We start from the raw sequence: 27315 nt of genomic DNA on the forward strand, positions 1-27315 counted from the left end.
GGTGAATGGGTCATCTGATTCTGAGTTAGGGAAAGTAAAACACTGCATATTCTATGTCATGGGACTGAAATAGGTTTTTTGAGTGGGCTTAGATTAAACAAGTGGGTGAAATATTAGAACATTTTTGTCTTGATGCTGGTACAGATGAGTTTGTGAATTTATGGAGGAATAGTTAGTGCAATGCAGAATGTGGTAATATTTTAAGTATACAGTTTGAGAGAGTGGTTAGATGAGAGAGATTGGAAGAATTAACTCCTATGATGGTAAGAGAATGTAAATGAGTTTGAGGGTAAAGTAGAAACAATTGATTTTCATGTTGAGCATTGCATTTGTATTACATCTATACAATAGTAGTTTTCACTGGTTACAAAGCAGTTTCAAATGCAGAAGTAATATTTAAAATCCCCTTTTCTCCTTTTCCTAAGCTAGTTTGTGAAATCTCTTGCAATGGCACATTTTTTCCTAACTGAAAATTAACACTTTTTATGGAAATCTTCTTACTAAGGAGTGAAATCAGTTAACCACAGTTATCAGCATGGTTGGAAGAAAATCTACCATTAGGATTACTGAGTGTGCCATGTAAAAGTTCACTGTCCTTTTGTACAAAACTTTTATGTAAATCCTTTAATTTGTTTTAAGAATTGGCGCACCATTGGCTACATATCAAATGGTATCATAAACAGCTTAAGGATCCCAAATCATCAGATAAAAATGGTTTAATTTCTATTTAGAGTCATAGACTAAGACAGCAAGGAAACGGCCCAAACTGGTCCAAGCTGATACCGGTGCCCATTCTGCTTGTTCCAGTTGCTTGCATTTGGTCCATACCCCTGTAAGCCTTTCTCATTCATGTGCATATCCAAACGTCTTTTAAATATTGCCATTGTACCTGCCTCAATCACTTTCTCCGACAGCCCATTCCATATATGCACCACTTGTGAAGAAGTTGCCCGTCGGGTCCTTCTTAAATCCTCCCCTCGTGCCTTAAACCTATACCCTCTAGTTTTCATTTCCCCATCCCTGTGCAAAAAAAGGTTTGCATTTATGCCCTTCATGATTTTAATCATCTCAGTAAGGTCATTCCTCATTCTGCTACATTCCAAAGAATAAAGTCGTATCCTGGTCAGCCTCCCCCTATAATTCAGGCCTCCTAGCCCTGGCAACATCCTTGTAAATCTTATTTGTACACTTTATAGTTTAGCTATAACTTTCTGATAACAGGGTGATGAAAATATGCACAATGCTCCAAGTGTGGCCTCACCAACGACCTGTACGACTGTAAGATAATATCCCAACTTCTACACTCAATGCCTCATCCAATGAAAGCCAGCATGCTAAAATGCCCTCTTCACCACCCTGTCCACCTGGGACGCTGCTTTCAATGAAGTATGTACTTGTATTCCTGGGTCCCTTTGTTACATGGCATTCTTCAGGACCTTACTGTTTACAGTATAAGTCATACCTTGGATTGACTTTCCAAAATGAAACACCTCACACTTATCTGAATTGAATTAATTTGCTAATCCTTAGCCAACTTCTCCATGTGATCAAGATCCCTCTCATTTTTAATAACCTTTTTCACTAATGGCTGTACCTCCTAATTTTGTATCATCTGCAAATTTAGTAATCATACCGTGTACATTCACATCCTGATCATTTATCTAAATAACAAGTAACAACAAAAGTCTCAGCACCAAACCTTGTGGCACACCTAGTCACAGGCCCCCCAGTCCAAAAATCAATCTTCAATCATCACCCCGTCCTTTCTACCATAGAGCCCATTTTGAATCCAATTTGCTGGATTTCCCTGGATCCCATGTGACCTAACTTTCATGACTCGCCTGTTGTGCGGTACCTTCTCAAAAGCCTTATTATAGTCCATGTAGACAACATCCACTGCCCTCCCCTCATCTATCCTCTTAGTTACCTCTTTGCAAAACTCAAAGATTTGTCAGACGTGACTTCCCATGTGCACATCCATGCTGACTATCCATGATCAGATCTTGACTAGTCTTGCTGACGGATCTTCCGGTCTTGCTGAATTTCATTACTGCTAAAGACGAAGCACAAATCTCTGCAAGGACCTCTGCAATTCAGTATTAACCACGCCTTGACACCAGGTTCTCTCCGACCTATTGTACAGTCGTGATCACTATGACGATGTCTCCCAGAATTCTGCAGTGAGATTATCAGCTGCCTTCTGCTTCGCTGTTTGATGTACTTTGTACTTAATCACTGAAGAATTCTGTGGCCAACTGTTTGTTTTGTGTTTCTTCACTCAGCTTCTTGCCATAGATGATCTGCTGTTAACGGGAGAGTTATAGGAGTCGTAAGAAAATGAATGAGGGGAACACAAAAAGGCTATTTAGGCTGTGAGCTTGCTCTGCCGTAGCTGCATTTGGGTTTCAACTTCTTACCTGAGCCCCACATTTCTTTTCTCCTTTGAAAAACTAAGCATCTGTTAATGTAAACCTTAAATATCAGCAACAGTGGAGCTCCACAGACTTTGGAGTAACAAATCCTTCGCTCAAAGGGCAGTAAATCTTTGGAATTTCTCAATTCTGTTTGAAGTGATTGACCCATTGTCCTGACACTGTACCTCTTCATCCTAAACTTCTGACCCAGGGTGAATAATTTTGGTATCTGCTCTGTCAAACCCTTTCAGAATTGTGTATGTTTTGATGATGTTGCCTTTCATTCTCCTAAACTGCAGAAAATATAGCAACAGTTTGCAAAGCCTTTCTTCACTGGACCATCCTCATCACAGGGACCAATCTAACAAACATTTACAATACCATCTCCAATGCAAGTGTATCCTTCTTCAAATGTGGAGTCCAAAGTTCAGACCATATTCCAGTTGTGGTGTTGACACAATAAAACAATACAATAAGAGCAAGATTTCTTTATTATTTTTCAAACCCTTTAATTAGAGGTTAATGCAACATTTGCCTTCCTAATTGTCTGCTGCACCTGCTTGCTAAATTTCCTTTCCTTGTACAAATGTTTCCAAGTCCTTTTGAACATTAATATTTACATATTTCATGCTTTTTGTTTAAAAAACATTTGAGACTAAAGTGGATAACTTTACACTTGTCTCACATTTTATTCCATTTGCAACTGTGCAACATACTTGGATTTCCAAAATGTAATTGATAATTTACCCATTCATTAACTTATTTTTATCTCTTTGCAGCCTTTTTTGCATCCTCTTCAGCAACCTCGGCTATGTTATTCCTACCCTTTAAGTGATTCGTGTAGATTGAAAATAGCTGAGGCACAAGGACTGATCCGTACAGCACTAGTCATAGCCTGCCAACTTAAAAATGTGCCATTTATCCCTATTGTTTACTTCCTGTTTGTTAATCAATCTTTTCTTGCTAACACATTACATGAGGTAAAGAATACCATCTTATTTGATGCCTTTTGGGGATCTAGTTACACTACATTACTGGTCCTTCTTCATCTACCTTACTAGCTATATCTTAAAAAAAACTAAATTGTGCTCCTGAGATGCTGCTTGGCCTGCTGTGTTCATCCAGCCTCACATTTTATTATCTTGGAATCTCCAGCATCTGCAGTTCCCATTATCTCTGATACTAAATTTACTCAACATTGTTTCCCTTTTGTGAAATACGTTGAACTTTTTTTCTGGCCATGTTTTTTTTCTAAGTACGTTAAGTCTTCTGAAGAGTAGATTTCAGTACTTTATTGACAGATATGAGGCTAAGTGCCTATAGTTGTTTTTTTTTCTATTCATTCTTTCTTAAGCAATGGTGTTACATTTGCTAACTTTCATTCTGTTTGGACCTGGACCAATACAGAAAATCCAGAAATACCTCTGCAAAGCCATCAGGAAGGCCAAGAGGCAGTACAGGACCAAGTTAGAACCCGGACCTACCAAACAGACTCCCGTCACCTATGGCAAGGCCTAGACACATCACGGGACACAGAATGAAACAGTGTAAGCTAATGGGCAATGACACATCTCTCGCTGACACGCTCAATGTTTTCTATGCTTGGTTTGAGTAGAATACCATCAGCGTGCTGATACCTGCCCTGACAGCCCCAGACACTCTTGTTCCCTCTGTCACTGCTTCAGGCGTCAGATCAGTCTCCCTGGGAGGCAACCCAAGGAAAACAACGGGCCCAGATGGTGTCCCCAGCCGAACATTCAGGTGCTGTGCAGACCAGCTGGCAGAGGTATTCATCGACGTCTTCAACCTCTCCCTTTGACAAGCCGAAGTCTGCTTCAAGAAGACCACTATTGCCCTCGTATCCAAGAGAACACATGCAGTATTCTTAATGACTATCGCTTAATTACTCTGATTTCAATAATCGTGAAGTGTTTCAGGAGGCTGGTTGTGGCCCATACTGCACATGTGTGCCAATGTTTGAACCTGCACACTTTTTTTTCTGGCCACCGTGATTGGGTTTTTCCAGACAATTTGGGGATTCGTAGGGATAAACCTGCCCAATAACCCATGTATTTTGCGCACTGATCACATGGAACTATCTAACATCACTCACTTTATCTTCAAATTGAAGACATTCACAGAGATTCCTAGGCAACAGGAAAATTTCTCATCAGGACTTCAGACTTCTTTGGCAGTTCCCATGTAGTCAATGTCAGGAAATCTGTCTGATTCCAATGCATATCTTGCGTCATGCGTCCAGTTGTGATCTGGAAACTGGAAGACCTGGCAATTGGATTAGAAAGGTACTCTGCAAGCGTAATTAAGTTTTTGGGAACATTGCATAGGTCTTTTGGCCCCACAAGCCTGTTCTGTTCTCGAATATGACTGCTTATCAGCCTTGAATTTGGTTTCCCTTGATTTTGTTCATGGATTACAGTGTAGCTTGAAGACTACATGCAACATTCTTCTGTTTTCTTTTTAGTATGAATTGTGTTCCCTCCTTGTTTATAATTTGATATTTTCCTAGTTGTGATATACTGAAGTCATTGAATGAAAATGTCTATTACTGTGAATGTTTGCCGTTTTGCCTTACCTCTGGATCCTGTAGTACCTGTTGTGTTGAGACATTTACTTGTTAATTACGAAAACAGTTTTGTATGTACTTCATAGAGTCATAGAGTGTGATCATGTACAAAATCTTAGTGAAATGAAATATTCTAGCTTTGTGTTTTACAGATATGCACTGGGGAACATGTTATCTGTTGATACATTGAGTCCTTTTCAGTTAAGGTTGTTTCTTCCTTGCAGGGAAAAATCTCTCCTAAAAATTCGGTGAATATGTTACTTGGACTGGCACAGAAACCATGGCAGTCGATCTGCAATTTCTATTTCCGAAAATATGTCTTTGGAGCCAGTCAAGCCCATTACAGTGAGTCTGACATGATTTCAGAATGCTGTTGCACATCTGTTCCAGTCCTTGTTTTTAACCATTCCTGCTTTTTCTGTTTAATAGACCTGAGAGTTATATCTAATAAATTAAAATAGTTGTTTCATTTAGAACAATTTAGGGGAGGTGATGGCCTAGTGGTATTATCGCTGGACTATTAATCCAGAGACACAGATAATGTTCTGGGGACCCGGGTTGAATCCTACCATGGCAGAGAGTGGAATTTGAATTCAATAAAATATCTGGAGTTAAGAATCTAATAATGGCTGTGAATCCATTGTTGATTGTTTGAAAAAACCCATCTGGTTCACTAATGTCCTTCAGGGACGGAAGCTGCCATCCTTACCTGGTCTGATCCAATGTGACTCCAGACCCACAACTTGAATCATAACTGCCCTCTGGGCAATAAATTCTGCCTGGCCAGCAATGCTGTCATCCCATGAATGAATAAAGAACAAAAAAGAATGCAACAGTATATTTTTGTTCAAGTACTTTATTTAGAAATCTGAATTAAATTTAAACTCTCCATCTTGATTATGTTAATGCATCACTGATAGAATAAATGCTGAGAAGATGTTGCCCCTCATGGGAGAGCATATAATCAAAATAAAGGTCACCAATTTAAAGCTGAAATGAGAAATTTCTTCTGAGAGTTGTCTCTCTGGTGGTACTCGCCACAGAGAGCTGTGGGGACAGAATCCTTGTGTACGTTTAAGGATGAGATAGATTCTTGATCAGAAGGGAAATTGAGGATTACAGGGAAATTGCTGGAAAGTCACCATGTGGGATGTCGGTCAGCTACCTTCCCATTGCAGAGTTGAACAGACGACTCCTGTTCCTGTTCCTAAGCAATCATGTATTTCTATTCAGTGATGCTTTTAAAAGCCTAAAGAGAACATTTACACTCTAGTTTTAACATGCTTGTTTGCAAAATAAACTCAAAGCCAAGGATCAACTTGATTCACTGAGAGCTGGATACTCTCTTGGTGGTGATTGGCAAAAGAACAAAAGGTGCAAATACCTTTTTTTGTGTTTAAGAAACTAGTTATGATCTAAAATATTGGAAGCAATATTCTTAATTATCAACAGCTGCTATGGATCGATGAGCTGACTGATTTTTTTCAATGCTGTTTAATTCTGTTTTTTTTTGTTTTTGATAGCTTTGCAAGAGGAAATCATTTATCAGTTTAACCTATAAATAACTTGATTACCAATTCATCAGATCACTGCTTAAATTTCTAAATTCAAAAGCATACAAACTAAATTTATACAGCCTGTACATAACTTAACCAATTCATAAATGGTATAATTCTGATTCACATTCACAGCAGCATAACTCTTATGAGTTAAGTTGTAACAGTCCCTGGTTGGGAAGCCTAGAGCCAGGGAACGCAATTTCAAATTAGATTGTACTGTCTTCCCAGCATGAATAAACCAATAGGCCCAGAGTTATTACTTTTCTCAGATACCCTTAAATAGTTGAGAGACAGCAACTAGCTTTCAAAATGTATTTGTACAACAGGGGTTGAAAGACTGTGACCAATGCTGCTGCATGTAGTTGATTTGCTCGCCGGGGTGATTTGTTAGTTCACAGATGTTTCATTACCTTGAGATGATGGGAACTGCAGATGCTGGAGATTCCAAGATAATAAAATGTGAGGCTGGATGAACACAGCAGGCCAAGCAGCATCTCAGGAGCACAAAAGCTGACGTTTCGGGCCTAGACCCTTCATCAGAGATGTTTCATTACCTTGCTGGGTAACATCAGTGCAGCCTCCGATGAAGCGCTGTTCTGTTTTCCCGCCTGGTATTTAAACTCTGGGGTCAATTTGATTTGATTACCACGTTTCCGGTTTCCCTTTGCAGTGGTGTATATATAAGGTCTAGTATTGTGTTTGTTGATGCTTTCTTGGTGGAGAATGAGGCCTCTCAGAATTCCTGTGCTTGTCTCTGTTTGGCCTGACCTAGGATCCTGATGTTGCCCCTTACCTTATTCATGTGAATGGAGATGAGTGAGTATTGGTCGTGTCTATTTGTTGCTAGTTGGTGTTCATATACTCTGGTGGCCAATTTTCTTCCAGTCTGCTCACTATAATATTTGTTGCAGCCCTTGCAAGGAACTTTGTATATTAAGTTCATTCTGTCCATAATGGGTGAGGGATCTATAGTTCGAGTTAGCAGTTGGCATAAGATTGATATGAGTTTGTGTGCTGCTCTGATGCCCAGTGATTATTGGAGTGTTGTGGTCAGCTCTAATATGTTCTTGATGTATGGTAACATGATGACATGTCAACCCTATACCAACTGCTAATTTAAACCAAAGACCCCTTATTATGTTGATCTGTCCACAGTGGGTACTGGTTTTGATCTTCCAGAATTCCCTTTATTCCCCATGTATTGGAAGTTAACAATGGACCCATATTGTTCAAGAAAGGAGGCAAAAGTGAAAATGAACAATTACAAATTAGATAGAATTTCTGTCCTACAGATGAAAGACTGGAATCTACAGATCAAGATTAGACAGTACAGATTTATGAAAGGAAAATTGTTTGACCAGCGTTAGATTTATTATCAATAAACTCTTGGTGCAGAGGGCATCATATGAGTGTGGATAGAATATTGGCTAGCCAACAGGAAACAATATGGATAAATGGTTATTTCCTGCTTGGCCAGATGTAACATGGTGAGCCTCTTGGATCATCTTTCTTTCTTAATTTTATATCAATTAGGATGCAGTCTCTGAAGATACCTGCTAAATTTATTGGTGAGACAGAGATAAGTAGAAATTCAAGCTGGAAACAGGACATCAGGCTACCAAAAAATAGAGAGAGGTTAAGTGAGGGGATAAAGATCAGCAAGCAATGTTCCTTGTAATATTTTTGCCACTGCATGGACTTTTATGCACAGCAGCAGGTTCCAGAAGTGGGCACCATGTTTGCCCAGTGATTCTGCAGATAAGGACAGTTGCTGGCAAGTGGCATATGATACGGGAAATTCTGAATAGTCCATTTTCATAGGGAGAATAGAAAAAGTATTTTGCCTAAGCTGGAAGGAATTGCAGAGCTCAGAGATGCCCAAGTATCAGAATGTCCTTGTGCATGAATTGTGAACGGTCAGTCTGCCAGTTCAGCAGGTAATTAAGGCGAATAAAATATTATAATTCATTGTGAAATGAATTAAATACAAAACTAGGTAGATTATGCTCATTCTACGCAGGCAGTCCCTGGGGTACGAATGGGCTCCATTCTTGAATACAGTCGTAAGTCAATTCGTATGCAAGTTGGAACACTACTGTACAATATAAAATGGCAGTTTGCAAGTATGAGCTTTCAAACTCGAATGTTAATAAATTGGGGACTGTCTGTGCAGGACATTGGTGAGTTCACATCTGTGCATAATATGGGATCCCCTTATTTAATTCAGGATGTAATTACAATGGAAGCATTCCAGAAAACCTTCACTAGTGTACAACCTGAAATATGTCCTCTTACGAGGGATAGTTAGGCAGGATAGATTTGTATCTGCTGGGCTTTAGAAGCTTAAAAGAGAACTTGACTGAAATATGCGAGATCATTGGCAGCCTCGACAGGGTGTTTTTGTGAGAAGAGATGGAATCTTGATTAAGCAAGCCATAGACTAATTGGATCAGCCATGACATTGCTGAGTGCTGCCATGGTGAAGCAGACTTGAGGACCATAAGATATAGGAGCCGAAATAGGCCATTTGGCTAATTGACTCACTTCTACAATTCATTCAGGTGGCCTACTCCTCATTTGTATGCTTACCCAAAAAAATACTGAGAAGCAGTGCAAATAAATTGTGGGTACACTAAATTGATTCCCTGGATGGATGGGATGTTTGTGTACTGTGTGGTACCTAATTTAAAGTCTTAAGATCTGAAATGCTGTGTGCATGGGAAATGTGTAGAATACTATCTTGGTAAATGGATTTGGCTGTATAATTACGCCCATTAATTATTGTTAGTATGCAAAATTTCAAGTTGAAGGTGCAATTTCATTCAATGTTGATTTGAAGCCACCATTGTCATTTTTTCCACTCTGCACTCTAGTTCATGTCCTGTCTTCAATTCATGCAACTGAATGCCATGGCAAATGGAAACTCCCAACCCATATGCAGTTTAAAGGGATCGGCATTTAATCATCATTACAGTTTAAGCTTACTAACTTGGGTTCTAACCTTGGTGTTTTGGTATTTGTAACTTTGGATTGAATTTTTTGAGGTAACTTTTTTAATTTTCGCACGTACCTTTTTTCCTACAAACATGCTTCCTTTTTGGTCAAGCCTGTGATCTGTATAACATCTCGAGGGTTAAGCATCGTCACTTACATTTTGTGTGTAACTAAACCCAGTGTTTTATTTTGACATTTCAGCACTCGAGTAACTTTACTTTGTAAAAACCGAAAGAACTGTGGATGCTGTAAGTCAGAAATAAAAACAGGAATTGTTCGAAAAGCTCATCTGGTCTGGCAGCATCTGTTGGGGGCGGGGGAAATCAGAGTTAATGTTCTGGGTCTAGGATCTGTTCTAAGGAAGGGTCACCAGACCCAAAACATTAAGTCTGATTTTCTTTTTCCTTCCCAGATGCTGCCAGACCTGCTGAGCTTTTCCAGCAATTTCTGCTTTTGTTCCTAATTTCACTTTGTGTTCTAACGTAGGTAATGTTTTCATCTGCTTTATCTCATTTGTATCCCTGGTGTCGCATTCAGTATGATCTTGTAAAGTCATCCAACATATATATTTGAATTTCATTGTGTTCCCATCTCTCGGTATTGTAAGTATAGTAATCATGTTGCTGCAAATCCAAAGAATGCATATTTAAATGCTGTCATGGCAGTTTGAAATTTTGAATTTAGTTTTTGTTTAAAAAGTTAGAGATAACAGACTGATATTGGCAAAAATGACCTTGAAGCTGTTAGTTTATCATAAGAACTTAATGATAGAATGGTAACATTGGGCAGAGTCAATATGTTCGTGGAAGGGAAGGCTTTCTTGACAAACTTGAATTTTTTGAGGCATGCTGCCTGTAGCACAATGGAAAATCAATAGATGTGGTGTATTTTAACTTTGACAAGGTTTTTGATAAGGCTAGGTTAATATGAAATTGAGAAGCATGTGAATAGGGAAAGGTATCATATATTTAGAATTAATCAATAAATAGAAAGCAGAGAAGGAATAATTAGATTGTTCTCAGGATGGTGTGATGTTACTAGTAGGGTATGGCAAGGTTAGTGCTAGGACCATAGCTTTTCACCACATTCAAATTGTTGATATAGATTGTGATGAGACATTGCTGGGCAGTGATATTAAGTTGAAGAAAATACAAGGAAACTGCAGGAGGCTAAACAAATGGGCTAGAATGTGCCAGTAGATTATAATGTGAATAAGCCTGGTGTTATTTGCTTTGGAAGAGAAATGGGAATGGCAGAATATTTCTTAAAAGGTAGAGGTTGAGAAGTTTGGGTGACCAAAGGGATCTTGATACTCTTGTTCAGGAATCCCTAAAAGCTAGTGTACGGGTACAGTAAGCAGTGCAAACAGCATGTTAGACTTCATTTCAAGGAAATCTGAGTATAGAAGTAAAAAATCTTGCTACAGTTTAATAGAGCTTTGATGAATCTGAGACTAGACCTGGAATATTGTGTACATTTTAATTCCTTTATCCAAGGGAGGATGTACTTGCCATAGGAGTGCAATGAATGGTCCAATAAACAGTCATTGGGATTGTCTTGAGGAGCGATTAAACAAACTGTGTTTGTATTCTTGAGTGTTTTGAAGAATGAGAAGTGAACCCATTAAAGCTTATAACATTCTTATAGGGAGTGATAATCGATGTAGATAGGATGCTTCTCCTGGCTAGTGACTGTAGTAACAGGAGATGTAAGTCAGGTTGGGGGTAAGCCATTTAAGACTGAGATGAAGAATTTCTTCAATGAGTGTGATGAATATTTAAAATTCTCTACTACAATGACAACACTCTGTCATTGATCATGTTCGAGAGAAATTGATGGAGATTGCTGATATGAAGGAGTAAGGACATAGTCTAGGAAATTGATTGAGGTGAATCAACTATGATCTAATTGAAAGGCAGGGTAGATTTGATGGGCTGAATGGTGGCTTTCTGTTCATGTGACCCATTGTTTTCAATTCTTCTGTTAGGAAAAATAATCTTGCAGCCTTTACCAAGCCTGCCATATGTGACTAGAGTCTTTACCAGTATGGTTGAATCAGATTATTAGCCAATATTTTGTGAAATATTTGTATCTATTTATTCCATCAAAAATGTTGAAAGCAAAGCATGTTATCATGCTGTAGATTTTTTTTTCTGAAAGTATTCCTTGAGTTAAACATGGTAAGGCCCTGGGGAGTGTCGCTGAACAAAGAGACCTTGGGTTGCAAGTTCATAGTTCCTTAAGTGGAGCCACAAGTAGAAAGGAGAGTGAAGGTGCTTGGTACGCTAGCCTTTATTGGTCTGTGCATTGAGTATAGGAATTGGGAGGTCATGTTGAGCTGTACAGGACATTGATTAGGTCACTTTTGGAATACTGCATTCAATTCTTGCCTGCCTGCTATAGCAAGGATATAGTGAAACTTGAAAGGGTTCACACAAGATTTACATGAATGTTGCCAGGGTTGGAGGGTTTGACCTATAAGGAGAGGCTGAATAGACTGGAGCTATTTTCTCTGGAGCGTTGGAGGCTGAAGGGTGACTTTATTAAAACATGAGGGGCATGGATAGTGTGGCCAAGGTCTTTTACCAAGGCTAGTGGAGTCCAAAGCTAAAAACATAGTTTAAAGTGAGAAGGAAAAGATTTAAAAGTGTCCAAAGGGGCTCCTTTTTCATGAAGAGGTTGTTGCTTGCATGGAATGAGCTACTTAAGGTGGTGGAGGCTGGTACAATTACAACATTTAGAAGGCTTCTGGGTGGGTGCATGAATAGGAAGGGTTTAGAGGGCTATGAACCAGATGCTGGCAAATGGATTAGGTTAATTTAGGATATCTGGTTGACATGGACGAGTTGGACCAAAGGGTGTGTTTCCACGCTGTACATTTGACTCTATGTTGAGAAATTCATGAACGGGTATTGTTTACCTATTTCTGTAGTCATTTTTCTGTGTGTTCCTAAATAAATTAAATGAAATTTAATTTCTTGTTTTATAGATTATATTCTGAAACTTCTATTGTTAAAGTGTATTGAACAATCCTTAATTTCTCCTCAAATGTACAGACAATGTTTGTTCTTACTGTGATTTTGTAAATTGTAAATTGAGTGTTTCAGAATTGAGAATCAATTATATGGTTGTTTTCATATTCTTTGTTTTCAGTACGCAAGAGCGTTATGATCAACCAAAGTGTCTGGCACAGTATGCATTCTCACTTACCAATCACCATGGACGTCCAGCTGCGTTTATACTCCTCATCAAATGGCAAAAAGGATGGAACCTATGAATATAATGCCAGCAGTACCTCTGCGTCCTTGGGAATGGAGCCTAGTACTCAACAAAATTCGAAAATAGCTGGTAAAATTCACATTTCTATTTGGTGATTTGCTGGAGACCATATCAAAGGCTCACTGTACCTAGAACAATTTTTCACATGTATCTTGTGAAATAACCTACATAGTTAATGTATATTCTTGACTACATGAAGCTAAATGCAAAAGTAATGTTGGGAAGAATTATTGCTCCTACACAGCGTCTCTAATGTTATTATCAGCACTGCTTAGGTGCTTTTAAGCATTTCTAAGAAAGGACATTAATATTTTTGTCCTCCGTTTATGCTATGAAGAACTTCAGTGAAGGAAGTGCACTAATGAAGTATGATCCTAATGTACATTTTTATACCTTACGATGGCCTTGCAAAGTATACACAAATAAGAACTTAATTATTATAAGAAGTTAATATGTCAATTCTGCAGTTGCCCAAATGAATCTCCAATTGTTATTCATAACTACAGCAAAAGGTCCATGGTTACCTCTGTTACGACTATGTTCCTTTACAAAATAAAAACTGAAAAAGCTGTGAATGCTGAAAATCAGTAACAATAACAAATTGCTAGAAAAGCTCAGCGAGTGTGGCAGCATCTGTGGTGAGAAATCAGTTAACATTTTGGGTCAGGTAATCCTTTAGGACTGATGGTAGCTAGGAAAAAGCTATTTTTCATGCAAACGATAGGGTGGATTGAGTGAGTAAGGAGTAAATGATACGTGGAGATAGAGCCCAAAGAGAGAGAGAAGACAACATTTGGACAACCATGAGTAGACATTTAAGAGAATGAGTAACTGATAATGGGGAGTATTAGGAGTTAACAGTGGGTTGTGTGTAATAGCAGACCGTAGGATATTAAGGCCTGGTGCGTTGGGGTAAGGGTGAGGACATTGTAGAAGGGTTACATTTCCTTATTGGACATCAAAATGCACCACTTTGTACTTCTCAGGATTAAATCCTATCTTCATTGTCAATTTACTATTTCAAGACTGTAGCCTGGGACACAGTCCTTATTGTCATCAACACCACCAATTTTCATGTCATCCGCAAACTTTATAATTATACCAAGTTGTTAACATGCATGACAAACAACAGGGGTCCCAGCAGCAATCCCTGTAGGCAACTGCTGATCATAGGTTTCCAGTCACAAAATTAGGCCCCCACCATCATCCTTTACCTCCTACTTGCAAGCCAGTTTTGGATTTGGTTTGCCAAATTGCCTTGGGTCCCATAGGCTCTTGTGTTTTGGACCAGATTTCATGCCAGATATTATCAGAGGCCTTACTGAAGTCCATGTAAACTACATCATCTGCACTACTCTCGTTGATATGTGGTCACCTTTTCAAAAGAATCAAATTAGACAAAATCTCCCTTCAGTTATTCATTCACGGGATGAGGGTGTCACTGGCCAGGCAGCATTTATTGCCCATCCGTAATTGCCCAGAAGGTGGTTGACAGTCAACCACATTGCTGTGGGCTTGGAGACGCATGTAGGCCAGACCAGGTAAGGATGACACCTTCTTTCCCTAAAGGACCTTAGTGAACCTGATGAGTTTTCCCGACAATCGATAATGGATTCATGGTCATCGTTAGATTCTTAATTCCAGATATTTTTATTGAATTCAAATTCCACCATCTGCCATGGCTGGATTCAAACCCAGGTTCCCAGAACACTGTGTCTCCAGATTAATAGTCCAGTGATAATACCACTAGGCCATTGCTTCTTTTTAGAGTCATAGAACTGTACAGTATGGAAACAGACCCTTCCATCCAACTTGTCTATGCTGACCAGATATCCTAAATAAATCTAGTTCCATTTGGCCCATATCCCTCTAATCTCTTCCTATTCATATGCCTATGTGGATGGCTTTTAAATGTTGTAATTGTACAAGCCTCCATCACTCTTTGTGACAGCTCATACCTTACACACACCACTATCTGTGTGAAAAAGTTGACCCTTGGGTCCCTTTTAAATCTTTCCCCTCTCACCTTAAACCCTGTCAAAGCCTTTTGTAAATTTTTTTCTGAAGCCTTTCAAGGTTCACAACATCCTTCTTATAGTAGGGAGGCCAGAATGGCACGCAGTATTTCAAAAGTGACCTAACCAATGTCCTCTGCAGCACGACATGTCCTCAATTCTTAAACTCAGTGCACTGACCAATAAAGGCAAGTATACCAAGTGCCTTCACTATCCTATCTACCTGTGCCTCCGCTTAAGGAACTGTGAACTTGCACCCTAAGGCTTCTTCATTCAGCAACACTCCCCAGGACCTTACTACTGATTGTATAAGTCCTCACTGATTTGCCTTTCCAAAATGTAGCCCCTCGTACTTATCTACATTAAACTTTGTCTGCTGCTGCTTGGCCCACCTCTTCAAGATTCCGTTGTACTCGGGGGTAACCACCTTCGTTGTCCACTAATTCATCAATTTTGTTGTTGTCTTTTAATTTACTAACCTTACCTCCCTTTTTCACATCCAAATTATTTATATAAATGACGAAAAGCAGTGGACCCAGTACCTATCCTTGTGGAACGCTGCTGGTCACAGGCCTCCAGTCTGAAAAGCGCCCCTTCACTACCCTATGTCTCATATCTTCAAGCCAGTTCTACAGCCACATGGCTACTTCTCCCTGTATTCCATGTGATCCAATTTTACTAACCAGTCTACCGTGATGAACCTTGTTGAACACCTTACTCGAGTCCGTATCGCTCACGTCCAATGTTCTGCTCTCATCAGTCCTTTCCTTTACTACTTCAAAAAACTCAATCAAGTTAGTGAGACACAATTTCCCACGGACAAAGTCATGTTGACGATCCTGAATCAGTGCGTGCAATTCCTGTCCCTTGGTATGGCATCCAACAACTTGCTGCCTACTGATTTTTAAAAAAATTTACTGTAATTTAGCTTTCTGGACCTCCCACACATCTTATCCTGTCCATTGTCTTCTTTGACTGTGCAACGTAGAGCGTCCCACCCAGACTCTTTCCCCCTACCCTATAACCCTGCATTTCCCATAGTTAATCCACCTATCATGTACGTCCCAGGAAACTGGGCAATTTAGCATGGCCAGTCCACCTAACCTGCACATCTTTGGGCTGAGAGGGGAAACTGGAGCACCCGGAGGAACCCACACAGACACGGGGAGACTGAGCAAATCCTGCACAGACAGTTGCCCAAGGGTAGAATTGAACTCGGATCCGTGGTGCTATGAGGCAGCAGTGCTAATCACTAAGCTACCATGCTGCCCTCCAGTGGTTTCCCATCTTACACTATATAAACTCCAATTTTTTTCCATTCTTTTATCTGTGGTGCTGTTATTCAAGAAGGGAGCAAGGGGAACTGTATAAAGCCTTAGTGCTTTCTATCTCAACATAAGCTACCAGACCTGTTGAGTTTCTCCAGCATTTGCTGTTTTTATATTTGGATTTCTGGCATAGATGAAATTATTTGATATAGGAAGGGACGTAAGCTGTGAAGTGGACACATGTCTACAAAAGGATATAAGTTCATTTGGTGAGTGAACAAAGGTCTAGCACATGTAGCACTGTATAGGAAAGTATGAAATTGTCCATTTTTGGCAGGAAGAATTTTAAAAAAAGCATGTCTCGATGATAGATTACAGAGTTATGAGATTTAAAAGGATCTATATGTAGCTAATTTGAAAAGGCAAAAGAATGTTATGTTTATATTAAGAGGGCCTAAACAGAAATCAATAGTTTATAGTTCTGTTATTAAAATCATTGGTGAGACCACTGAGACTATCATTGGGAGTACTAAGTGATCCATTGGGACCACTTTTTTTCAATGAAGCTTTGAAAGCAGCTTGGGGAAGACGTAGAAACAGAAAACTGGAAAACGAGTAGACTACCCAATCGCAAACCATTTCAACTCCCCCTCCCATTTCTCAGATGACACGTCCATCCTGAGCCTGTAGCAGTGCCATTATGATGCCACCCATAGGTTGCAGGAACAGCACCTCATATTCCGCTTGGGAACCCTGTAGCCCAAAATGGTATCAATGTGGACTTCAAGCTTCAAAATCTCCCCTCCCTCTGCCGCATCCCAAAACCAACCCAGCTTGTTTCCACCTCCCTAACCTAGGGGATTCTCACCTATCCCCTCCTCCCACTTCAAGCCCCACCCCCAACTCCTACCTACTGACCTCATCCCGCCCCCTTGACTTGTCTGTCCTCCCCTGGACTGACCTATCCCCTCCCTAACTCCTCACCTTTTATTGGCCCCATCCCCGCCTCTTTGACCTGTCCGTCTCCTCTCCATCTATCTTCTCCTCTATCCACCTCCCCCTCTCTCCCTATTTACTTCAGAAACACCCTCCCCTCCCCCATTTCTGAAGAAGGGTGTAGGCCTGAAATGTCAGCTTTCCTCTGGTGCTGCTTGGCCTACTGTGTTCATCCAGCTGTACACCTTGTTATCTTGACTACTCAACCCATTGAGCCCTCTTTGCCATTCAACATGATTGTGGTTGATCCACTATCCCATAACCATGTTTCTTCATACTCCTGGATACCTGTAATCTCTCGGAATCTGTCTGTTTCTTTACTAAACACGTTCAGTCACTTGGCCAGGTTCATCGCTATCTGAGTGAAGGCAAATGGTCCACCATGTATCCTAAGAGAGTTCACCCGTCTTGAACCACTTAGACAGAGGAAATGTAATTCCTGCATCCAGATTGCCCAGCCCAGTTAAGGTTTTACGCTTTTCACTGAGATTCCCCCACCTCCAATCTTCTGAACTTCAGTGACTGCAGGTTTAATTGACTCAATCTCTCCTCGTTAGATAAACCTGCCATCCCAGAAATTGGTCTCATGATCCATCTACTGTGGAAAGTATATTTTGTTCCTTGGATGAGAACAAACTGCACATGCTGTCTCCAGGTGTGGCCTTGCCAATGACTGTATGGTTGCAGTCACACCTTTGTTCCTCTAACCCTCTTGTAGTGAAGGTCAACATACCATTTCTTAATCCTAACTGCTTATTGCGCCTGCATGTTTGTTTTCAGTGACTGGTGTACAAGGAAACCTAGGTCCTTTTGTATGTCAGCATTGTGCAATCTATCACTGTTTAAATACTCCGCTGTTCTGATTTTGTGACTGAAGTGTGTAACATAAGAACTAGGAGCAGGAGTAGGCCATCTGGCCCCTCGAGCCTGCCCCGCCATTTATTAAGATCATGGCTGATCTGTTTGAGACTCAGCACCACTTATCTGCCCACTCATCATAACCCTTCATTCCTTTACTGTTCAAAAATTTATATAGCCTTGCCTTGAAAACATTCAGCGAGGTAGCTTCAACTGCTTCACTAAGCAGGAATTCCATAGATTCACATTCCTTTGGGTGAAGAAGTTCTTCCTGACCTCAGTCCTACATCTGCTTCCCTTTATTTGGAGGTGATGCCCTCTAGTCCTAGTTTCACCTGCTAGTGGAAACAACCTCCCTGCCTCCACCTTTATCTATCCTCTTCATAATTACACTTAACCACAGATATCATTTCCCTGTCTAAAACCCATGATTGTATAATCCTGTTGATATTTTGAAAGTCTCCTGTTATCCGACACTTTGCAATAAACTCCAGCTTTTTTCCCGACTACTGATTCATCTGTAAATTTCTATATATGCTCTCCTTTTTTTTAACGTTGAGGAGTTGCATCTCCCACTCTCCTATTTGATCTGTTCTAGAGTGTACAGAATTTTAGAAGCTGATAGTCAACACATTTGCTACCTCCATGGCTGCCACCTTTAAATCCCTGCAATATAGACCATTTGAGCCAGGGGATTTATCAGCTTTCAGTGCCATTAATTTCTCACCTAACTTTATAAATATTAATTTCCCTTAGTTCCTCCTCCTTGACCCTTGGGTGCCTAATGCTTTTGGGAATCTAACTGTGTTGTCTTCTGTGAAGGCAGAGCTGGAGTAGTTGTTTAGTTTGTTGGCTTGTTCCCCATTCTGTTTCTTACTGAGGACCACATTTGTTTTCACTAGTTTTTCTCTTTTTATACAAACTTGTGCAGTTTACTTATTTATTGAAAGTTTGCTGTTCTACTCTATTCTTTCCCTCTTAATCAATCTCTTGGTCCCCTTTGAATTGTACGCTGCTCCCAATCCTCTGGCTTTCTGCTTCTTTTTTAGTAGCATTATAGGAGTTCTGTTTGGATCAGATTTTATCCTTAGTTTCTTTTGTAAACTCTGGTTGGATCACTTTTCCTGTTGCGTTCTTTTACTTGAAACAAATGTTTAACCAAGCACGTTCCCAGGATGGTAAGACTTCTCTTTGAAGAGAGCTTGTGTTATCCAGCATCTTAAAGAATAAGATAAACTTGTTGAAACGTACAAAATGCTCAAAATGATAGATGCTGGTAAGATGTTTCCCTGGTTAAGGAGTCCACAACCAGGGGCCCAGTTTAAAAATAATGGATGGCAGATGGTGGAATTTGAATTCAATTTACAGGAAAACAAATCTGGAGTTAAGAGCCTAATGATGACCACAAATCCATTGTCAATTGTTGGAAAATCCCATCTGATTCACTAATGCCCTTTAAGGAAGGAAATTCCTATCCTTTACCTGTCTGGCCTACATGTGACTCCAGACCCACAGCAATATGGTTGACTTTTACCTGTCCTCTTGAATGGCAAATAAATGCTGGCTTAGCCAGCAGTGCCCTTTTGAATTTAAAAATTGACCTCAATTCCTCTCTCCTTGAGGCTGAAGATAGGAAAAAGAGCATCTCTTACTTTTTTTCAACAAATGAGCAGTGTTTTCACTCTAAATGGGCATTCTGATTAGTAGTTTAATAGGGTAATATCTGTAGTGGGTGAGTTACCTGAATCACACTGGATGGACCAAGTTTGTACCCAGTGGGTTCAGAAGAGCACAAGGTGACTTGATTGAAACATATGAGGTCCTGATGAGACTTCACAGGGTGGATGTGGAAAAGATGTTTCTTCCAATGGTACATCTAGAACTGAGACTTAACCATTTCCGACAGATGAGAAATATTTTCTAAATGTTGTGTCTTTAGAGCTTTGTTCAAAAGACAGTGGAGGCAAAATCTTCAAATGTTACAGCTGAGCTAGATCAATCCTTGATGAGGTTATTGAAATAGGCAGGAATATATGAGTAATCAGTTCAATTATCATATTGAATGGCAGATAGGCTTGAAGGCTGAGTGTCCCATTCCTGATCTTATATCATATTCTTTCCCTCATTTTTCTGCCGCTGAAACATTGTACTAAATGTTCCTTTTGCCTTATCATCGATTCTCCAGAACTTGGTCCCTTTATCTACTTTGAGAGGGCAGAAAAATAAGAAATATCTTCAACCCATTTATGACCATGCTTTCAATCACTCCTAATTAACACATTATGGTTTGATATCTGCTCTTAGATTTCTGTTAGTGCTTTCCCATTTGTCTCTATAAAGTAGTATGTGATATTTTCATGCTGAAGTATGTAACATAGGTACTTGTGGTTACAATTACTGTGCTGTCTGCAGATTCAAATAATTTAACCTGAATGTTCCTGTTTCCTAAATTTATTTTAGCTCAAGGGCCCAGTGTTTCAGGTCAACCTACTTTGGAGCAAATCCAAGTGAAAGGTAAGGTAATTAATTGTGCACTAATTAAATAGCAATTAGAATCTGTACATGCTGTTGTTATTTAATCTAGAGACCAAATGAATAATCCAGAGACTGATTTGAAATGCAGCGTACAATCCAGTTAGTTACACTTCTGACTGTTTCTCTATATGTGTATTCATCGTCCAATTTAGTGCATTCCAAATTCTAATCACATTGCATTTGATGCTTTTGCCCATCATCTTAAATCTTTGCCTCCTGAAAAACCCTGTGATTTTTTTTTCCTTTTCATTTGTGGTATGTAAGCGTCACTGGCTGGCCAGCATTTCTTGCCCATCCCTAGTTGCCCTTGAGAAGATGGTGGTGGGTTGCTGCTTTGATTCGCTGCAGTCCACCAGCTGTAAGTTGATCCGCAATGCCATTAGGGAGGAAATTCAAGGATTTTGAACCAACGACAGTGAAGGCACATTGATGCATTTCCAGTCAGGATGGTGAGCGGCTTGGAGTGGGAATTGAAGGTGGTGATATTCCCATGTATCTGCTGCTCTGTCCTTCGAGATGGAAGTGGTCATGGGTTTGGAATGTGCTGTCTGAGGATCTTTGATGAATTTCTGCAATGCATCTTGTAATAGTACACACTGCTGTTACTGAGCGTCGGTGGTGGAGAGAGTGGATGCTTGTGGATGTGAAAGTCTCCAGCTGGAACTGAACTAATGTTTTCTATAGGTTTAGCATAACTTGCAAGATTTGTACCCTGAGCCCTGGTTCCTATATGTTTTGTGTACTGCTTAATTAACTGATTCTACCATCTTTCAAGATTTGAACATGCTTGTGCTCTGCTTTCTCGCTTCACACCCTTTTAAAATTGTACCATTTAACTTGTATTGTTTCTTCTCACCATTTCTACTAACATGCATGATGTGACCAATCTGTAATCTTAGTACAGGATGCTGGCACAGGAAGCCATAACCTTCTGCAAAAACAGTCTTCTAGCACCATTTTCCATATATTTTCTTGTATTCCTGTGAAATGTTTATTTTCAGAAAATAATTCAATACCTTTGTGGAATTCTACATCCCCAGTTCCCTCGGGCAGTGCATTGCAGATGCTAACCATTCAATACGTTAAAAATCTTTTCTTCATGTAGCCTTTTTGGTTCTTTAGCTAGTCACCTTAATTTGATGCCCTCTGGCCCTTAATTCTTTTGTCATTGTGCATCGGCTTCCTGATCTCATCAGTCCAGATCACTGATGATTTTACATTTCTTTTATTCATTCTTGAGATGTGGACATCACAGCCTAGGCCAACAGTTCTTGCCCATCTCTAATTAAGAATCTTTGCTGTGGGCCTGGGTCACATGTAGGCCTCACATGGTAATGATGGTAGGTAACTATTTCTAAAGGGTATTAGTTAATCTAATGGGGTTTTGTCAACAATCGACAATGGTTATCATTAGCCTCTTAATTTTTTTTAAAAATCAAAATCAAATTCCTCCATCTGTGGTTCTCCAAAATATTTCCTGAGTCTCTGGATTAATAGCTTAGCGATAATGCCACTAGGCCATCACCTATCACAATCAACTTATGTTTTAAGGATGTCCAGTTTCTCCAATCTTGCCCTGAAATTGAGTCCTTCATATCCGGAGCCAATCATAATTAATTTTTTGCACCCTCTTTGCATTTACAGTCTTTCAAAAGTGCGTACTCAGAATTGGAAAACTCTGGTGGGGCTTGTGAACTAGGGTTTTATAAAGACTCATCCTAACTTTCTTGTTTTGTACTCTTAAGCCTCTGGTTATAAAATCCATTACCACGTATACCATGTTAATCATATTCTAAATCTATCCTGTTAATTCAACTATTTGCATATAAAACACCTTCAAATTTCATAGAACTCTACAGCACAGAAAAAGGGCTGTCAGCTTATCAAGTCTGTGCTGGTCAAAAGCAAGAACCTAACTCTTCTATTCCCATTTTCCAGCGCTTAGTCCATAGCCTTGTATGCCTTGACATCACAGTTGTGCATCTATTTACTACTTAAGTGTTATTTCAGTAATGTTATGAGAGCTTCTGCCTATATTATCCTGACAGGCAGTGACTTCCAGGTTCCCACCATTTCAGTGAAGAACTTTTTCCTCCTATCACCTCTAAACCTCCCCTTCAAATCTATGTCCCTGGTCATTTATGTCTCCACTAAAGGGAAAAGCTCCTTTCTGTACATGCTATCCATGTCCTTCAAAATTTTATACATCTCAATTATGAACCCCCTCAATGTCTTCTGCGTCAAAGAACACAATCCCAGTCTATCCTTTCTAGCCGAGGTAATCTTCCTATAATATGGATTCCAGAATTCCAGTTGTCACGGATCAGCTCATCTGCTCAGCACTCTATATTGTCCTGTAGCCTAAGGCTTTCTTCCTCACTATTTACCACTCCTTCAATTTTCATATCATCTATGAACTTACTGATCAACTCTCTTATATTAGAGTATAAATCATTTATTTATACCACAAAAAGCCTGGGCCCCAACACTGATTCCTGCAGAACCTTTCTGGGGACAGCCATCCAATCACAAAAACATCCCTCAACCGTCACCCTCTGTTTCTTGCCAGTTTTGATCCAATTAGCCAAATTTGCTTGGATCTCATGGGTTCTTTGTCAGTCTCCCATGTTGGACCTGATCGTAAACCTTGCTGAAGTCCAGGAGGTTGTATTCGATGCCTGTATCCCTTTTTAGAATCATATCCATTATTTTGCCTTTTCTCATTCTTCACACTTGTGCATTAAATTTAATTTGCCAAATATTTGCCCATTTCAGTAGCCCATCAAAGTTGCTGGAAAAGCTCAGCCGGTCTAGTAGCAACTGTGAAGTTAAATTAAAAACAGAGTTAACGCTTTGTGTCCAGTCACCCTTCCTCAGAACTGGTCCCCTTGAAACCCATCTTTATCTTCATTGTTGTTCACCATTATTAAAAAAGATTTGTGCCTCCAGATCGAAACTAATGCAAGGCAAATGCAAAATGCTCATTTAGTACCTAAGATTGTAAATCATAGTCATAACAGTTCAGGGAGCTCATTCATTTGGTTAAGTGGATGATGGCAGACCTTGTATGCAGATCATCTTTAGGAACCCCGTATAATCCATCGCTCCTTTTTATGACAGTTTTGTCTATTAGAGGACATTGAAACTACCGTAAAGGGGAAGGCAGCCACTTCTCATACTTTGTGTACCTCTCTGTACTTTTCAACTTCACCCCAGCCTTTTTCACTCAATCTTATTCCCATTTGTAATATCCATTTGAAATTTATCATGCTCACCCTTTTAATCGCTTCATTGTTTTCTCTTTCATCATCAAGGAGGCTGTGGCTATTTGTCCTGTTTTCATTTTTTGGAATATAACTCTATTATACTGTAAGCATCTCTTTAAAAGAAAAGCATTGTTCTGTTCATTTTTCCTGCCACACTCTGACTGCAATCTATCTGTGCCAGGACTATTATCACCATTCATAATTGTTGATACGCTTGGCTGCTCCTTGTTCTTTTCTATAAATAATCTTTTGGTATTACAATTACCGTTCTTAAAATGTTCCCTTGCTGCCAGTTGACTGACTCTATTTGTTTCAATTCCCAACTGACAGCCAAAATTACCTGAACATGCTCCTGTACTACTTGGTTAAAGTCTCCAATCATTAGTTCTCCTATAAAGCATACAGCTGTCAACAGTTCCTCTGTAAATCTGTTCCTCGTTTTATGTGGGAACTGATATGAACTCTTATCATAAGTCTGTATTCTGTCATATTGTAGCCATTGGTTCCACTGATTTCATTGTGGGGCACAATTTTGGAACCTTTTAGCAGAAGCTGCTAAACCTATGAGCCAGGAATATTTGTTCTGAAGCGTGAGACCAGCTTTTCAAGGCCACTTGCTAGAATTTGATTCAGATGACCACGTAACTGGTTCATCGAGCCACATGACATCAGTCTTTGGGCTACATGAAACGTCATGGTCACAGACTACTTTCGGGTGATGCAAAGCAGGTGATGCAACAGGATTTATTGGTGAAGAAGCGTTTTGAGCTTTTAAGGATCCTTGTTGATTTATTTATTGCAGATAGTTTACAGTTAAAGCACAATGTAATCTAATCTTTTGAAATTTCTGACAGTATTTTGCATTGCAACCATATTTATGTTCAAGGCTTTCCTGAGTATGCAAGGAGCTTTGTTTCATCAGAAGTAGTAAATTAGGTATGTGTGTGTACTGTTGTTGGGAAATCATTCATTCTCCCTCAGAGATCCTCCCTATACCACGTATGCACATTTCTGGCCTTCAAGAGGGTATCAGGTCTTCAATTAAGTATCCAAGCATAATGCTTAAAATGACACCTCATTTGGCCTTCTGTTGGAATGATAGCGCTCTCACTGGAGTTGACCAGGTTCCTACTCCTGCAGAAACAGTAGCATCTCAGTTTCTGTTCCCAGTTATGCTGTTTTCTGCTGCTGGCCTGTCCAACTTGTTTTCCAAGTTCATTGATACTCTTCCTTCAGTTCTGTTTAGCAACTTTACTGTCTTATTTAGATATTCCCTTTTTCTAAAGAAAAGGGTTTTCTGAGAGAGATACAAATCACCCTTTGCCTGCTGGTAATCAATTTCAAGAATATCAGTTTATCACACCTGATTTTTGCACTTAAAACTCAGGTCCAAAGTGATCATTGTATTCTGTGTTTCTTGAGAACATCAGAGGCTTATGTCCTCCCCTAGTATAGGTGCAGGACAAGTGCTTGTGTCTTACTTTTTCAGTTGAGCTGTGGATTGCTTGCTCCCCATTAAAATTTGTACCTTCAGCAGAAGGTCAAACAGGAGTTAGCTCATTGTCACCATTCACATTATTTTAAAACTTCACATTTCTTGTTTTTCAGTTAAAGCTATTCTGAAGAAGAGAGATTATGGGTCCACATATACTCAAAATAATTTCATCACAGGCATGCGGGCGCTGAATGAATTCTGTCTAAAACCCAGGTATTTAATAGTATTGCTAACAATTTGTTTTGGTTCTTTTAAATCAATGATACAAACTGTTAGGATATAAATATTTAAATATAAAAACCGAAAGAACTGTAGATGCCTTAAGTCAGGAACAAAAACAGAAGTTGCTGGAAAAGCTCAGCAGGTCTGGCAGCGCATGTGAAGGAAGCAACAGAATTAATGTTTCAGGCCTGGTGACCCTTCCTCAGAACTGATGGTGGCTGGGAAAACATCAGTTTACGTGCAGAGAAAAGGGGAGTCGGAAGGGGTAGGGAGTAAACAATAGGGTGGAGAGAGATATCCTGAAGAGAAAGAAGAGCAATTGAACAGACAAAGAATTGATAACGATCAGGCTGGGTTAGGCTAACTAGTTGTTAATGGGGACTATTAGTGACTAACAACAGGTACTGCAGGTTATGTGGATGCACAAAATGTGGTGTGTGGGGTGGGGTCTGGGACATGGAAGAGTTCAGGCCCTAAAATTATTGAAGTCACTATTGAGTCAGAAGTGCTGCAGGGTCCCCAAGCAGAAAATGAGGTGTTGTTCTTCCAGAGATAATAGGAACTGCAGATGCTGGAGAATCCAAGATAACAAAGTGTAGAGCTGGATGAACGCAGCAGGCCAAGCAGCATCTGAGCAGAAAAACTGACATTTCGGGCCTAGACCCTTCATCTGAAATGGGGGAGGGGGAGAGGGTTCTGAAATAAATAGGGAGAGGGGGGAGGTGTATTGAAGATGGATAGAGAAGATAGGTGGAGAGGAGACAGACCAGTTAAAGGGGCGGGGATGGAGCCTGTAGAGGTGAGTGTAGGTGGGGAGGTAGGGAGGGGTTAGGTCAGTCTGGGAAGAACGGACAGGTCAAGGGGGACGGGATGAGGTTAGTACGTAGGAGATGGGCGTGTGGCTTCAGGTGGGAGGAGGGGATAGGTGAGGAAGAACAGGTGGGGACGAGTTAGCTGGTTTTGGGATGCAGTCATCTATCTTCTCTATCCATCTTCAATCCACCTCCCCCTCTCTCCCTATTTATTTCAGAACCCTGCCCCCCCGCCCCCCCCACATTTCTAATGAAGGGTCGAGGCCCGAAACGTCAGTTTTTCTGCTCCTAAGATGCTGCTTGACCGGCTGTGTTCATCCAGCTCTACACTTTATTGATCTTCCAGCTTGCGTTGAGCTTTGCTAGAACATTGCAGCAAGCCACAGACAGACATGTTGGCCAGGGAACAGGATAGTGCGTTAAAGTGGCAGGCAATGGGTAGTTTAGGGTCTTTTTTTGTGAGCAGAACGTGATGTTCTGCGAGCAGTCACCCAGTCTATGCTTTGTTTCCCCAATGTAGGGGAGACCACACTCTGAGCAGCGAATGCAGTAGACTAGATTCTGGGAAGTGCAGGTTCACCTGGTACATCTGACTTCTCCCTTCTCTTCCTTGACATTTCTGGGGATAGACTGGCCACTGAAATCCATGATAAACCCACTGACTCCCACAGCTGTCTGGACTATACATCCTCATTCCCCACTTCCCGTAAAGACTCCATCCCATTCTTTCAATTCCTCTGTCTTCGTCGTATATGTTCAGATGAGGCCAACTTTGACAAGGGAGTCTCAGAAATGTCCTACTTGCAAAGAACAAAGAAAATTACAGAACAGGAACAGGCCCTTCGGCCCTCCAAGCCTGCACTGATCCAGATCCTCTATCTAAACCTGTCGCCTGTCTTCCAAGCATCTGTATCCCTCTGTTCCATGCCCATTCATGTATCTGTCTAGATATATCTTAAATGACACTTGTGCCCGCTTCGACCACCTCCGCTGGCAACACATTCCAGGCAACCACCAC

At 40.2% G+C, this 27315-nt stretch overlaps 1 protein-coding gene across 5 annotated transcripts in view; it reads left to right on the forward strand.

Annotated features, from left to right (window-relative positions):
- The window catches only part of slc30a9 (solute carrier family 30 member 9), a 130205-nt gene that overhangs the window by 16541 nt on the left and 86349 nt on the right, over positions 1 to 27315 (forward strand). For 2 of the 5 annotated variants that reach the window (XM_048530055.1, XM_059647399.1), the window contains 4 exons: positions 5223 to 5343; positions 12705 to 12899; positions 20428 to 20481; positions 25377 to 25476. In XM_048530055.1, the coding sequence (XP_048386012.1) occupies positions 5253 to 5343; positions 12705 to 12899; positions 20428 to 20481; positions 25377 to 25476 (440 nt within the window). In that variant the 5' untranslated portion in view covers positions 5223 to 5252. Of the gene's footprint in view, positions 1 to 3843; positions 3962 to 5222; positions 5344 to 12704; positions 12900 to 20427; positions 20482 to 25376; positions 25477 to 27315 lie in introns of those variants that run through there. The other 3 variants (XM_048530082.1, XM_048530092.1, XM_048530072.2) reach the window with 2 other exon arrangements.

This window comes from Stegostoma tigrinum, chromosome 1, assembly GCF_030684315.1.
Source record: "Stegostoma tigrinum isolate sSteTig4 chromosome 1, sSteTig4.hap1, whole genome shotgun sequence".
Lineage (NCBI taxonomy): Eukaryota > Metazoa > Chordata > Chondrichthyes > Orectolobiformes > Stegostomatidae > Stegostoma > Stegostoma tigrinum.